This window comes from Acanthisitta chloris, unplaced genomic scaffold (genome assembly GCF_000695815.1).
Source record: "Acanthisitta chloris isolate BGI_N310 unplaced genomic scaffold, ASM69581v1 scaffold9330, whole genome shotgun sequence".
In the NCBI taxonomy this organism is placed as follows: Eukaryota; Metazoa; Chordata; class Aves; order Passeriformes; family Acanthisittidae; genus Acanthisitta; species Acanthisitta chloris.
The window spans coordinates 73,089-88,039 of NW_008652186.1; the positions used below are offsets into that span (position 1 = coordinate 73,089).

The window sequence follows — 14,951 nt, forward strand, 5'->3', positions numbered from 1 at the left end:
CAATCCCTCCCTCTGAAAGCCTTGACCCTACTCACTTGCCTCATATGAAGCTTCCTGACCACATCTCATTGCCTCAGGAAGCACCTGCAAGTCATTAGTGTCCTCTCAGTTGGAAAGACACATCTATTATTTCAAACTTCCTGCCTGTTGTGTTTCTACTGGTATATTCATCCTGAGTTACCAACAGGTTCTTGGAGCTTTATGTAAAGGTAACCAGCAAATGACAATACTGTTAAAGCAGCTCAGGCCAAGGCATGCCTGGCAGCCAGGTACAACAGCAACAGTTGGTTTAAAGGGGAAAAAAAAAGGGATCTGGTACCTGCTGCAATAATGATATATGGGTCCTTCAAAAGTGTCAGTAGTGGTGTCCCCTTCTGACTCTGTGAAACAAAAGCTTAGGATTAGGAAAGGAAAAGTGCCACTCATTGCCTACAGCATTTTATCTTTATACTTACTTCTGCTTGTGTTCTGGATGGCTGCAGAACAAGCAACTGAACAGCTGCAGAAAGAAATCAGCACTGTAACATTTCTTAAGGTTTCTCCCAGAAGGGGAATGGATGGATGGTAGGAATATAGAAGGGATGTGCTACATGGTGATAGTGACTCTTTGGTTCTACTGACCTCCATCAAACAGAGCCAGTGCTGCCAGCACCAGGAAAGGAGAACTCTTCCCCACAAACTCATACATGACGCTCCCAAAAGGTGGACCCACTGCCAGGAGGAAAGCAAGGACACAGCTGTGAATACACCTCTGACTGAAAAACACCCCCTGCAACAGTTCGGGCATTCTGCTATTGGCATTCAGTGACCAAAAAGCTCAATTTAAAACTCCCCACAAAGATAACTGATCATGAAAATAACTCCCCAAAATACTCTTCCCTATAAACAAAACCCAAGCATCTCAGAGATTACTGCTTGATATGTATCCATGTAGGGATAACGCTGTGGGAGAAGCTGTTCTTAATATGCACCACAAATCTAATCTGGAGACTGCACAATGACATTACACTTGCTGAGACTTTTCTGCTGCTTTCAGGGCAGCACATGCTTTGGGGGAGCTGGGGGATGGTTTCTCTTGGCAGCAGAGACTCCAACTCACCGACCTAATACTCCCATAGCAAGGCCTCCTAGTGCAATTCCCATTGCGTTGCCTCTCTCTTCATCATCTGTATATACAGTGGCAAGCAAACCCATCCCTAAAATGAAAAAAAAATAAAGAAAGGAAACAAGTACAACACAAAATTAGGCATCAGTGTACTACAGTTTATGGTCATTATTTGCCACACCTACTAAACATTGTACAGAAATGACAGCAAGTACCTGTGTGTATATACATATATATATATATATTTATGAGATAAATACATATAATCCCTCTCCATATAATTAACTTTGAAGCAAAAAGGGATTGGGAAACGTATGTGGTCTTCAATACCATGTACCATTGTACAGTATTAGCTAATTTAATGATGCCCTCATTTGCTAGATTCTTTGTCCCTGAGCTTTTAGATGATGCTTTTCAACTAGCAGAAACGAAGCTTTTGACAAGTATTGAGTTGGATGCTTTATTCACACTCTGAGTGCAGGACACAAAAGGTCTGGTGACCACTCAGCTGTAATTGTGGTCAGTGCTACCTATGCTCTGGACATGAGCTATTATACAGAGCTGATTACTTTGTAAATGAGCATTTCAAGTTCAGCATCCACAATGAAAGGATTCTTTTGACCTTTATCTTCACATGCCTCACTTCTGCACTCGATTATGAAACTTCATTTCACAAAAGGAAACATGAAGCCTAATTCATCTGTGTGGTTGTGAAGCACTCAGACACTGTAGATGTAAATATTGCACAACAGTCCTCATAGAAATTAATAATTCTGTTTTCAAATCAAGGTTTAAGTAGGACTCAGTAAATAAGGCCCATGGCTACACAGAAAGAGAAAACAAAGCATTGCATGGTTGAGCATTAAGTGAATACTTTCCAACATGTGCATCAAAAGAGCAGAGGTCCTGTGTGGATTATCATGGCCATTGAAAATTGTGTATGACATCAAATTGTTTGCATGAACAGCTGGAGATTTAGTTAGAGAACTGTGTTAGAATGTGAGATTTGGGGAAATATTCTGGGAAAAATTAGTAGGGGGCAATGCAAAGAAGATGACACAAAGTTTTACACACGGGTAGGAATGATAGCACACACAAATGCAGGGGAGTAAATGAACAATTGGCAGCGATAGTACACAAAACTGCCTGGGAGAGACATGAAGTGACTCTCACTGCTGTTGGACCCTGCAAGGAGTCCCAGCTTCTTCCCAGTGCTGGGTCTGATACAGCACAGGAAGAAAGGTGAGTGCACGTGGAGACCATCCAGAGAATGGCAACAAGGGTGAGCAAGAGCTTAGAAAAATATCTGTGAGAGACAACTGCAAGACTTTCAATTTAAAACCAGAGAGAGGAAAACTGATGTGAGATATGATAATAGTCTTGCAATATCAAGAAGAGCCAGAAAGATAAAGAAAAGAAACTGTTCTCCATGTTCTCTGAAGTATGGGAAGCAGAAATAGGTTCACAGGGCAGTAAGAAGCCTTTAGATGAGACATCAGAAAAAGCTTCCTGACCGTAAAGGTACTTAAGCACAAGTGACAAGGGCATTTCAGGAGGCTTCTGAGATCATGCCTGTCAAGTGTGCATGAGGAATGACAGATCCAAAGCTGATTCTGCCTTCAGGACGTGGGTGGACTAGATGGTCTCTTGGCTTTTTCTGCTCTATTTTGTAGGTTTCCCAGGTCGAGTGTTTTCTGGGGTGCTGCATGGCCCCAGCTGCCCCAAACGGTGCTGCCCAGACATGGGCTGGAGCTAAATCCCTACAAATGGAACCTAGGAGGAATTCAGCTACCAAATTCTTGTGAAGTTTCTGTGGAGTTTTTGTGAACCTTGGTTATATCTGGTCTGAGTTGGAAGGGGGAATTTTCCTGAGTAAGCCATAAGACATGTTGATTAAACACTATATTCACCTCCTTCCCAAGCCAAATTTCTATTGCTACTGCCATTAGAGGAAATTTTTCCAAGACTGAAATATTCAACATGAACAAAACATATTGTCTCCAGTCTCAATCTCAAAAAATAATTTAATAATTTAGGCTGAAAACCCATACTCCATTCCATTCCATTTAAAAATTATAACCTTATATTGGAAATCTGGTACAGGTAAAGTGAGTCCAAACTGGCAGCCAGCATGGAAAATCCTTAAAAACAACATTTTGGAAAAGAAATTTCAGTAACAGACAGAGCTGATATTCCAACTGTAATAAGTACCAACATAAGTTGCCAATGACCTTTAAAATGGCTAAAAATGAATTTAAAATGCTGAAGACACAGGTGCAGAAATCCCAGGGAGAGTGCAGTTCATTTAGTGCTCTACCTTGCAGCAACCCAAATACCAGAGAAGTCTGAAAAGACATTTGCTTTTGAGCTACTTTATATGAAAGGGACAGAAAAAAAATGTGAAATTGATTTAATTGAATTTTTCTGTGTTAATTATCAAAAGTGCAGGCAAAATACATTTCAGAAAATGACTGTAAGTGATCTGAATTTTACTCCATTGTCTCTTACCTGCCACGGAAGAACAGGAGGAACCCACTCCTTGAAGGGACCTGGCAATAAACAGCAATGCATAGCTTCCAGAGAAGGCAAACACTACAGAAAAAAAAAACAAAGGTACATTGTTTAAAATTAGGTTAACTCTAACTAGGTTAAAAAGTTAGACTTCTTGAACCATCACAAAAACTCCCAACAATTTAGTCAAGTGTTTATAGTGACTTGTGCCACTTTCAATGCTAACTACATTATTTTCTCTTATTGCATTTAGAGGTGGCAGTGTTGAATTGCTCTCAGGTGTCTAAGCCTCCAGGTAACACAGAATGCAAGCACCAAAGCAGTTTTAACTAATTACTCATGATTTGATTACGTCCTGCTCTGATTCAGCTGCGCACAGAAGGAGTAATAAGACTTTTCCTTCCAGCCTTGCCTCTCCATGCTGCTTCATTTAAGGCTGCCCAGTCTGGAGCTCCAGGCATTCAGGGCAGGCAGGATGCTACACACATCGTCCCAGAAACCCAAGAACACCTCTGCTTGTAGACCCACCTGTCATGGTCAGTGTCATTAAATCTACAAGGAGATTTTAAAGCTACTTTTCAGCTCTCATCTGTTAGCCACCTAAGGAATTTTGCCAGATGGGTTATAGTTGCAGGAAGCTGTTATGCAGAAACTAAACACAAGATCCACATGCAGATCTCCCACTTGCCCTGAGGGATTGTCCCTCTTGGGCTTTTCATAAAGCCTCTACAAAAATTCCTACTATGTGGATGGAGAAAAATGAAGAAAAATAAAGGAACAAAGGATGGCAGCAGATCAGCAGTTCTCTGCCATGAATTAGGATCACTACTCTTATCTACATCCCAACCAAAGTTTATCTAACATGTTCTTAAAATGCAGAGTTTGCAATGACTCTAAGACCAGGTCCTCTTGTCTAACACTTCAGTTCTCTTGATGATACAGGTTTAAGATCACAGAATCATAGAATCACGGAATGGTTTGGGTTGGAAGGGACCTTAAAGATCATCTTTTTCCAACCCACCTGCCATGGGCAGGGACACCTCCCACCAGACCAGGTTGTTCAAAGCCCCATCCAACCTGGCCTTGAACATACCCAGGGATGGGGCAACCTCAGCTTCTCTGGACAACCTATTATTATTCCTTCTCTTATGTACAGTGGACATGGAAAACTGTTTGTTCCCTTCCTTTTTTGTCATAGACTCTAATACATCTTGCATCTGTCTTCTGAGGCAAAAAACAGTCTTTCACCCTTCCTCACAGGCTTCTCATGATCTCTGATGTTCTCTGTACTCTTTCAGTCTGGGCCACAGCTTTAAATGCCAGGCCAAAACCAAACATAAAACAGCAGCTGAAGCCTTATCAATGCTATTAGAGCAGACAAATTATCTCAGCTGACTTGCAGGCTGTGCTCCTGTTTGCACATCCCACAGTGATGTTTAGCAACGCTGTGATACTGTTGACTCACACTCTACTCATGAGCCACTGCAGCCTCACAATCTTTCTGATAAGCTCCTGCAATATCTAGTCATTAAGGACCATGCAAGACAGTCCTCCCATGGCTGACAGCCCTGCCATGCTTGTCTGTCTAAAACTATCTGAGCATCACTTCAGATTATAAGAACCTGAGAGAAAGATTCAGCTAAGGAAGAGACCTGCCAAGGTGGGATGGAAGGCTGGGACTTCTTAGAGTGCATTTATGACATCCTGCTTGTTCAGTCTCATCATTGCCACCACCAACAAGGAACAGATATCCTTAAATTTCCCTTGGAAATCAGACCTTATACATCAACAAGAAGAATTCCTAGTGATAATTATGACAGGTTATTTATTTATAAGTTGCATCTAAGCCAGAACAAATAAACTGTGGATACTTACTGATTGTGGACACAAACATGATGCAGAAGCCAGCAAACAGTGGAATCTGGTAGCCTATTCTGGAAAACAAAATTAATATTTACATTTCTGGAATTGTTCCACTGAGGTTTTGAGTTAGACTCACTCACATGAGTTTACACACCACGAAAACCCAAACTGCAGTTCCTTGGTAGGCTTTGAACTATTTATTGTGGACCACATGATCAAACGTGTCCGTGTTACAATTGACTTTTCATCTGGCAGAGCAGACTTTGTATCTGAAATCCCTGGAAGAAATCCTTCTCATTAGAATCTGATTGCCCTGTTCTCGTTCTGCATAATTGTTCCAAATAAAACCCCTCTGGGCCTCCATGAAGTTGCCAAAGATATGCCAAGGGAAGATTTGTCTGAGCATGCTGAACTTTGAAATATCCCAGTCATGTTTCAATGCTCATCTGTTTCCATCCTCATGAGACAATGACTATAATGAGACACAGTCAAGACAATGGCTTTCTTACTGGAAAAATTTGTCATTGGCTTTGCTGGGAGTTCTGCCTCAGCCAGAAGCACTGGAAGAGTCCCAAAGAGCCTGAGAGTAGTATTTTTGCTTTCTATGGGTTTAGGAGTAAAAATGGAGCTGATCAAAGCTTTCTTCATTAGCCTGCTTCTTCATTAGGACTCTAAACAGCCTGTAGAAATGCCTGGCTGCTTTAAGTACTTTCAAGTTTCCAGGAAATAAAGAATTTTCTGGCTAGAAAGCAAACACATTTTTTGAGGAGCTAAAACTGAAATCTCGACCAAATATTTCACAATATATTATTTTTCACACCACTAAACACCTACCCTAGAGTAAAAACTGAGGTAGCTCTGAAGACAGACTGTATATTCTATTCAGCACACTTTGTTCATGACTTCTCTTCTTGTAGGATTGTGCATCTCAAGTGTATGTGCCAAGACATTGTTTAACGGCCAAATTCTTCAACAATGGACAATGCTTTTCAAAGGAGTACTTACAAAGGATTTCAGCTTCCAATGATTTGACAGTATTGGGCATTTATATTGGCAGTATTGGCTGAAATAGGTCAGTCAAATAATGGAAGAGTCTGTAATGGCCTTTTTAACTTTTAATAATAGCAGTCATGACATAGGCAAACCAAAATAATTACTCTGAGCTTTGTTTATTCCTCAATGTTTGTATACAATTAAGGACCTTGGATAATGGAAAACTTTCTGAAGTACAGGGCTCAGTGTTCATTGTCTTATTGTAACATTCGTGTCAGTTCTGTGAGTGAAAGAAATCTAGCATCCACATTTCTACATGCCAAAGAAAACTCTCATGAAGAACAATTTTGCATTCAATATCATCACTACATTAAAATATGACAAAAACCTAGTGCACAGATTCTTCCAGTTGAGATTTGTATCCGGGTGCTGCAAATATCCAGCAGAGACTAGTTACTTGTGTGGTCCTCAATTGGACTGGTATCTCCAAAGCAAACTAAATCCCTATCACAAACTTCCTCTGAGGACTTAGGATAATAATTTTAATCTCTCAGTACCTTGATACATGGTCAAAAAGAGAACAATACTAACTTTTTTTGCCTGCTTTATATAAGGTTAATTATTTTTCTAAGCCTGTCTCTTCCCTTGCTGTGTGTGCAGTAGGTAACACACAATGAGATGCTGGTCTCCACTGATGTCTCCATGTACATGAGGAAATAAAAAATCATTTGTTGCCAACTTTTTGCTTGCCTCAGAGCTGAAGTGAGCACTTCCCTTCCCAGTGGACCCAGGTAGAACAGGCCATGAAGAGTTTGACCATAATTGCTTTTATTTTGAGTTTTTCAATTAAAGAAAGCACCAATAGGAGTGCAGATAAAAAAAAAAACCCAAACCCTGCAGTTATGGATACTCTTTGTACTCTTTGTATGGATACTCATCTTTCTCTGTGGTATGAAAGCAGAAGGTGAATGTCCTTCTGCCTTCTCCCATTGCAAAGTAAAGTAGGATTGTGTTTCAAGGCCATCCCAGAGGTATCTAGGATGGACACTGTAGGGGAGCAGTTTGCTTTCAGTACAGAAGTCAAACAATTCTTAGACTTGACTCAGGGCCTATGAAGTAGCAATTTGCTTCTCCTACAAGAACACTAAATTAAAATTCAGTTATTTGCATGAAGTGAAATGCTACCCAAACTGGCTCCCACATTCTTGTTTCCATTCCTACATCAGAGACATGAGATCTTCCATAAACATTAATGAGTTAAACACAGAGAAGGTGTTATCATACTAGTCCTAAATGATACTCTATCAAGATAAAAGAGATGTCAACTCTTCCAATAGACTTCCTATACTTGGGGAGTTTCTGGTGGTTGAAAGCAGTAAGAAAACAAGTATTTTGGAAGTCACTTTTAATGCTCAGTGAAAACCTGTTCAAGCATTGTTCTTAATTTTTGCAGTCACAGATATTGTTCTTCCTTTACCTTGGACAAAGAGGGTCACAGCAAGGTGTGAAGTGATGCCTAGCAGAGTGCAGTAAGAGCAGAACTCAGGCCTACTCTTGCTGCCCAGCACACCATTTACAGGTCAGAACTGGATGTGCATTTGTGATGAGTTAAGTCATCATAAAATCCTCTGGAAAGCTACAACTGCCTGGAACTTCACCCACATTGTGGAGACACACGATCCTGGAGTGCTGCCCCTGCATGGGATTGCTGAACCTCTAGAAGTCAAGGTTGGTCTTGCTCAGGGGACAGTCTTATCCACATCCAGCTGACATTTAGTTAGCTATGCAGATTGTCCTTTCCTGCATGATCTTAACAAATCTCTTAGCAAACTCTGCCTCCTCCTGAAATAGCAGCACTAATTAGTTGGCAGTTGTGCTACCACAAATGTCTAATCTGCAGCTGCATTCCCTGGTCTGTTCTACAGATATCATAGAGCACAGACAGGGAGTTTTTGCTGAACAATTACATTAAATACATAAATAATCACAAAAAAGAGACACACCACCTGTAACAGCCAACTATTCAGTGATTCTGTCCCTTGGTCCCGGGCCATTCATGTTCCTGAGATGTGAAATCTGGAAATATGCAGTTTCTCCTTCCTGCCCATGACATGGCATAATCCATCACAGTGATATCTACATTTTATTCCTCTGCATGTGTGCAACACAAAAGAATATTACAGCCAGTCTTCTCCTTTTTTTCTTTCTACCATGCTCAAGCATGTAATTTCCTTGAGCACTCCTTTCAAAGCCCTCTAAGGGATTCTGAAGCAGAGTCCAGCATGTTTCACCAAGGCTACCTGCAGCTAAAAACGCTTCCTACAAGTATTTGTGACCTGTGTAAAAGTCTGAGTCACTAGTTGAAGGAGGGAAAGGCTGCCCCTGACAGAAAGTGCCCAAATGAACTCCATTTCAGTCCCACATTGACCCCAGATTGCAGGACTCTTAGGAAGTGATTTATACCCAATAACAAGATTATCCTGCAATAAGGACAACTGATTGGTGGTTCTGTGCAACAGCAAAATAAAGGTTACATTGACCAGGTTAGCAGCTGTGGATTATTAGAGCTTAATTATCCATTACACTGCTGCACATCCACTGATTTTCCACTTTGTTGTTACACAGCTACACATGGACCACTTTAAGCACCCCTTGTTAGGTCTGTCCTGGTTGGCACTTTGGCTAACTTCACTGGCAATGAAGACTGGTGAGGATGTATGGCAAGAAGAAAATGTTCCTTGAGGTTATGAACCAATGACCACTAATTGTGTTTGAAGGTAAGGAAGAACGTGTAGTGTCAACAGGGACCAGGTCTATGATCCATGTGCTTCCCTCTCTCCATGCTCCATGCTGTAGCACAGGGTAAAGAGAAAGATCTGCAGAACTGATCATTACAATTTCCTGCCAAAACCTGAAAGGAAAGCTTACCTAGGAACTGAACTTTTTTGGAGGCCAATATGCATAAGCACAAGGTTAAAACTACATCTTTATTTCAGACTGATAAAAAAAGGGAGAGAGATACACAGCCAAGGAGACACTTTATTTCAGACTGATAAAAAAAGGGAGAGAGATACACAGCCAAGGAGACATTTATTGGCTCTAGTGGACTGTGGGGCTCGCAGCCTCATGAATGAGCTTGGTAAAAGTTTGAAAAAAACCAATGGAGTAAGTAATAGATTCACAGAATGGTTTGGGTTGGAAGGGATGTTAAACAGCATCTAACTTCACCCCCTGCCATGGGCAGGGACACCTTCCACTAGACCAGGAAGCTCAGAGCCCCATCCAACCTGCCCCAGCTTCCAGGGTTGGGTCATCCACAGCTTCTCTGAGCAGCCTGTTCCAGTACACTTAGTTAAATCAGCTAGCTATAAAGGGCACAGGACCCTTTTGCCCACTCTCTACACTGGACAGGATTAGGCAGAGCCTTGAATCTCTCCCTGCCAGTGCAACCTCCTCACAAAATGCCCTTTATCAAGTGCTGTGCTACATTAATATTTTCTTACCAATTTCACTACAAGGAAAAACATACCGTGCACCTGAGTCACAAAATCTTCTCAACTCTGCCCTGAAACTGTGCCACCATGGGAAGTGTGCTGTTGACATTCAGTGGCAAAGCCATCACCAAGTGTTTGCTTTGCTAAGACTTTGTCAGGCCTAGGGGAAGCTGTATTGTTTCAGCAATTGCAGACCAGTTCACTGAGCCAGGTGTGTGTTTTTGTCTGGTGCTCTATGGAAAGAGCTAGGCTTTAAATAAGAAATATTATTTGCACAACGGACTCCTTGAATGAAACCAATTTTGAAATTTGTTTTTGAAAATCTACACTTTCAGTAATTATAAAAGAAGGGGAAAACAGCCCCCAGAACTTCCAGAAAATATTGGCACAGACCCATCCTGTTGCATGCTGTACAAACTCAAGCACTGAAAGCCACTGACTCCATACCCAAATAAAAATCACTTTACACAGTGTGCTACCTACTTGAAAAAGAAACTTTCTGGGCGTCTTATCAAACTGTGCACAGTGATCTTGAACCAAGCAACTGATTCTCCTTAAGCTGTTCTATTTTGCTGATATTTTGTGGAAGTAATAACAACTTGTCAGGAGTAAGGAAGAGTCTTTCTAATGAGAACTCAGATATATTCCAATTTATAACAATCACAATTTTTAGCTGATCATATACTTTGTTATTAGAAATTGTCAAGAGGGGGAGGGTAGCCAATAACTTCTACACCTAATTGATAAATGTGATAACTGATATTTCCCACTAAACATTTCTCAGAAGAAAGGCAGCTACTGGTACCAAGATACAAATAATGCATGAAAGAAAACCAGTGAACCTTAAATCTAATTTAGGACCACTTTGCCATTAAGGCACTCATTTCTGCTGTATGAGAGATGAGTTTGTCACACAGGCCACCAGGATGGCATGCTCTTTATCCTTCTCACACTCCTTGGGCATCTGAGCTTGCAAACCTGCCCCTGTGACTGCAGCCACACACTCTGCCCCAGGCAAACACCTGTGGGATGTTTCCAGGAGGAAACCTCAGCTCACAGCACTAAAGTTCACACTGGTGTGTTAACCCTGTGCCTAACAGCAAAGGAAGATGCCACAAGAGCATCTACTGCTTCACTGCCAAACCTAAGGATGTATCACACGTGTCCCAGAAGTTGGCCCCAGGGGAGAGGTGGTACCACACACCTTCCTCCTGGTTTGGCAGGTTGGGGTAATGATGATGTTAACAGAGAAGAGTAAATATTAATAGGGCAATAATTTTAACCCGTAGAAAAATCTAGCAGCATACCTAAAGACCTGTTATGAAAATATTACTTGATGTTGTATTACTTCACCTGCAGAGGAGCTATGATATCCTCACCAAACAATACAGAAAATCCAGGTAAGAAAAATCTGTTTTCCTCCTCAACTTGAAGCCATTTTTGTGGAAAAGTAATTTTGCAGTGGCATATTTGTATCTGTGTAGGTGATGTGTATTGGAGACAAGGGGAAATGAGAGAGAAATGAAACTGTCTCTCTCATTTAAGGCTTTTGTGTTTAGATCAGTTCCACAGATCAAATACGAGTTTTGAATACACAACAATGTGAGTCCAAAAGCTGCTTACCCCTCAGTGGGATACTCTTTTATCAGATTGAAATAATACAGATTTTATATATATATATATATACATGTATATGCTGTAAAGCCTAAGAAAGGTAGTTTTGGCTTCAAAATCTGAAGCATCTAACATCAGATTGTGTTGGTAATTTTGGGTATTGTTGCATATGATAGGTATTGACTGCTCAAACAAAAGTGTTTTATAAGGACAAGTTTCTGCTGCATATTATTTTCTGAAATAATCCTTCTCTATAGAAACAGCTTAAATAAGAAATAGGAAAATTAGTGACCTGATTTAATACAATTTGGAGTTAATTTCCTACAGAGACTGATTTCATAGTCTGCTGGTGAGGACTGCTGCTGCTTCTGTGAGGAACAGTTACACAAAATGCTAACAATCAAATCAAATTAATTATTAACAGCAAAAGTTAAATGCTATTATAAATACCATTTAATCTTTGTGCAAATATCATCAGTGATTGGATTTGGAAAGGGGGTTGTATGTGATTGATATCGGTGCTTATACTCTGGATCCTGGCTCAAATAAACTTTCTAGAAAGTCCCATTTAAACATATTCCATTCAAGGTGTCACATACATGCAAGAATTTTGAGAGAACAGTTTGAAGGCTGAGCTAGATCATGTACTGATGGAAATGTGTTATCCCCTGAATGTGGCATCAGTAAAGTTTGATACTTGTTCAATTTTCATTGAAGTCCACACGAAATTCCCACCGATTCTTACCTCAGACAACTCCAAATCATCACACACCAAATCACACCAAGAGCTGCACAGCTCAGGGAGAGCAAGGCAGAGATCTGAACCCTGCCTGCAGTCTAATGTAGGTGTCACAGGTGTATCAGCAATTCACAATGCTCTGCAGATACTACACTGTATCTCCTATTACTGTATTGAAGACATTTTAACATCACTTCAGCAAACATTTCTATAAAAACCCAAGGTCTCAGGAGCTGGAGGGAAAGTGTTTGGCTGATGGCAGATGTGCAGCTAAACAATTTATTTTGGAAAGGATGTGTTTAGAAGTGTTCACCAAATGCATTTCACTAAAATACTCCTCCAGGTGAAGTGAGAAGGCCACTAAACCAGGGTCAAAAGAGAATTAAGAACACTCTATTTGAACTACTAGTCTGAACTAAACCATCAATATAGAATACTGACAGTGTAGCAGAAATGACATACCTGTTTGTCAGTGGGCCTATGAAGGGGTTAGTCATTAGCTGCACTGTTGCTTTGGAAGCAAACAGGAGACCAACTCGAACATTCTCATTGAGCAGGTCCTTATCATCCTTCGGGCAGTCAGACGGGGAAGGCGTCACATTCACTATCATCTGCTCTGTCTGGGTAGGATGCAGCTCTCTGGGTCGTGTCTTATCAGATTCATTTCCAGTAACCATTGTCGAATTGTCATAGTAGGAGAAGATGCTCTGAAAATTGTCCATCGTTGCTGAGAGTAGGTTAGGCTTAGTGGTCTGGATTTCTGTAGCATTTTTCTCATGTTCGATGCTGTAAAGGTAACTGGGAATTATTGGCACTGGAAAAACAAATAGAATATATTGGCATCTTACTATCAGGTTATTTGTACATGGAATCACCACTATTTTTTTTTGCTTGCTTTGCCATTGACTAGGAAAGACAAAACTTTCCCACAGAGCACATTAGTAAGTATTTTGAATGGTAGAAAGAGAACAGAAAGAGAAGTTTGACCAGGGGTAAAAACACACCCGTAACTGAGAAGTGGAGTTTAGAATAAGAAGTTCTTTTACATTAGTCTTCATTTTTTGCCATTTATCATAAAGATGTTCTATACAGACATCATTAGTAAAAATACAAGAAGTATCAAAACCCTTATCTGGAGTTTTTGTTGCACATGACTGCACAAATCCTTTTATAAGATTGTGAAGACATGAATAATGAGAAGAAAATTGGAACTACCCTTAAACCAAAATATAAATATCTAATAAAATACATGTCTAAAATAAACCACAAAAATACTGATAAGAAGGAAAATAACATAACACTCCTATATTAAGCAATCAGAACTAATGTGTTGATATTTGCATAGCTCATTATTTTTAAAAAAACCTACATTGAAAAGATCACCCAGAAGGAACCTTCTTTATAGGCTTTAGGATCTTAGCTGCAATTTCATTGCATTAATATGCATCTCAGAAATTAGCATTTCAGATGGAAAAACGGATGTCAGGTTCATTTATTTTAGCACTAGTGACAGAATCACCCCTTCCCATCCTGCATCTCTGTCTGGAAAAACCCACCCTCCCAGTAAGTGTGCAAACTGTGATAATTTCTAGGGCTCCCAGCATACATATATTACTAAACAAGCAATTAAATATAAATAATTGTATAAGTATATTAATGTAGAAAAAATTACAACATCAAGCTGGTAAAAATAGATGTGTTTTTAGCTTTTTAGCTGAAGTCCCTCAAGAAATCCAGGAGTGTGGTTCAGAGGCTGACTGCAGCATCACCTGAGATCTGGCTCTGCACAGACTAAGGCACTTACAAGAGCATTATGTGCATTCATGTATATATATATATATGTGTGTGTGTGTTTGCCTCCAAGAGCCACTAGTTACTCTGAACCCTTTTCTTAAAATTCATATAACCATTTGAATATGAGAACTTCTACAACTTCCATTGAAAAAATGTTCTATTGTTTTATTTGAGTAGATTCCTGAATCTTGACACTATGTCACGGAAGCTGTTAAAAGTTGCATCTTTCACTTTGATCCAAACTTGGATTATTTTATGAAACTAACCCATAGAAGTGCTTCTCTTGAAACCCAGTTAGATAGTTTTCTCATTAGCCTATCATTTTAAGACCCATGTGGGGGAAAGAGGAACTATCACAAGGAAACAGGCACCTCCAATGCTATCTAGTCTGTTGTTTCAGTTGCATGACCACAGGAGAAAAAACCGATGTTGAGCTAAAAATACTATTATCTGTCGTTCTGTGAAGTATTAGTGGTATTTAGTAGAAAAGAAAAAATAAGAGAGTTACGAAGACCTTTATATCCCATTCTTTTTCTCGCAATTTACATAGAAATAAAGCAAGACTTCGATGCCAACGGCACTGCGTTTGCAATGCCGAGAATAGAATCTGTGTTTAAAAAAAAAACCCCAAAACAATCAGTGAAAATGGTGTGCTCGGAGAGCATTAATTCATTCAGGGAGTACATCTGCCCCCGCAGATTCGGGAAAGCAAGAGAAACCCAACCCCATCCTACCTACCGACCACGGTGAGCAGCATGTTGTCCAGCAGCAGCGCGATGAAGACGATGAGCAGGATGAGTTTGCGGGACTGGCGGCTCTCCCGCAGCCAGCGCAGCAC

The 14,951-nt window shown here is 40.3% G+C and overlaps 1 protein-coding gene across 1 annotated transcript in view; it reads right to left on the reverse strand.

Moving 5' to 3' along the window:
- Positions 1 to 14,945, reverse strand: part of SLC18A2 (solute carrier family 18 (vesicular monoamine transporter), member 2) — a 28,462-nt gene extending 13,517 nt beyond the window's left edge. Inside the window, exons 1-8 of the mRNA XM_009076294.1 lie at positions 14,852 to 14,945; positions 12,782 to 13,133; positions 5,492 to 5,550; positions 3,614 to 3,697; positions 1,104 to 1,196; positions 622 to 711; positions 456 to 499; positions 320 to 380 (exon numbers count right to left, since the gene is read on the reverse strand). Coding sequence (XP_009074542.1) covers positions 320 to 380; positions 456 to 499; positions 622 to 711; positions 1,104 to 1,196; positions 3,614 to 3,697; positions 5,492 to 5,550; positions 12,782 to 13,133; positions 14,852 to 14,870 — 802 coding nt within the window. The 5' untranslated portion in view covers positions 14,871 to 14,945. The remainder of the gene's footprint in view (positions 1 to 319; positions 381 to 455; positions 500 to 621; positions 712 to 1,103; positions 1,197 to 3,613; positions 3,698 to 5,491; positions 5,551 to 12,781; positions 13,134 to 14,851) is intronic.
- Positions 14,946 to 14,951: the final 6 nt, after the last annotated feature.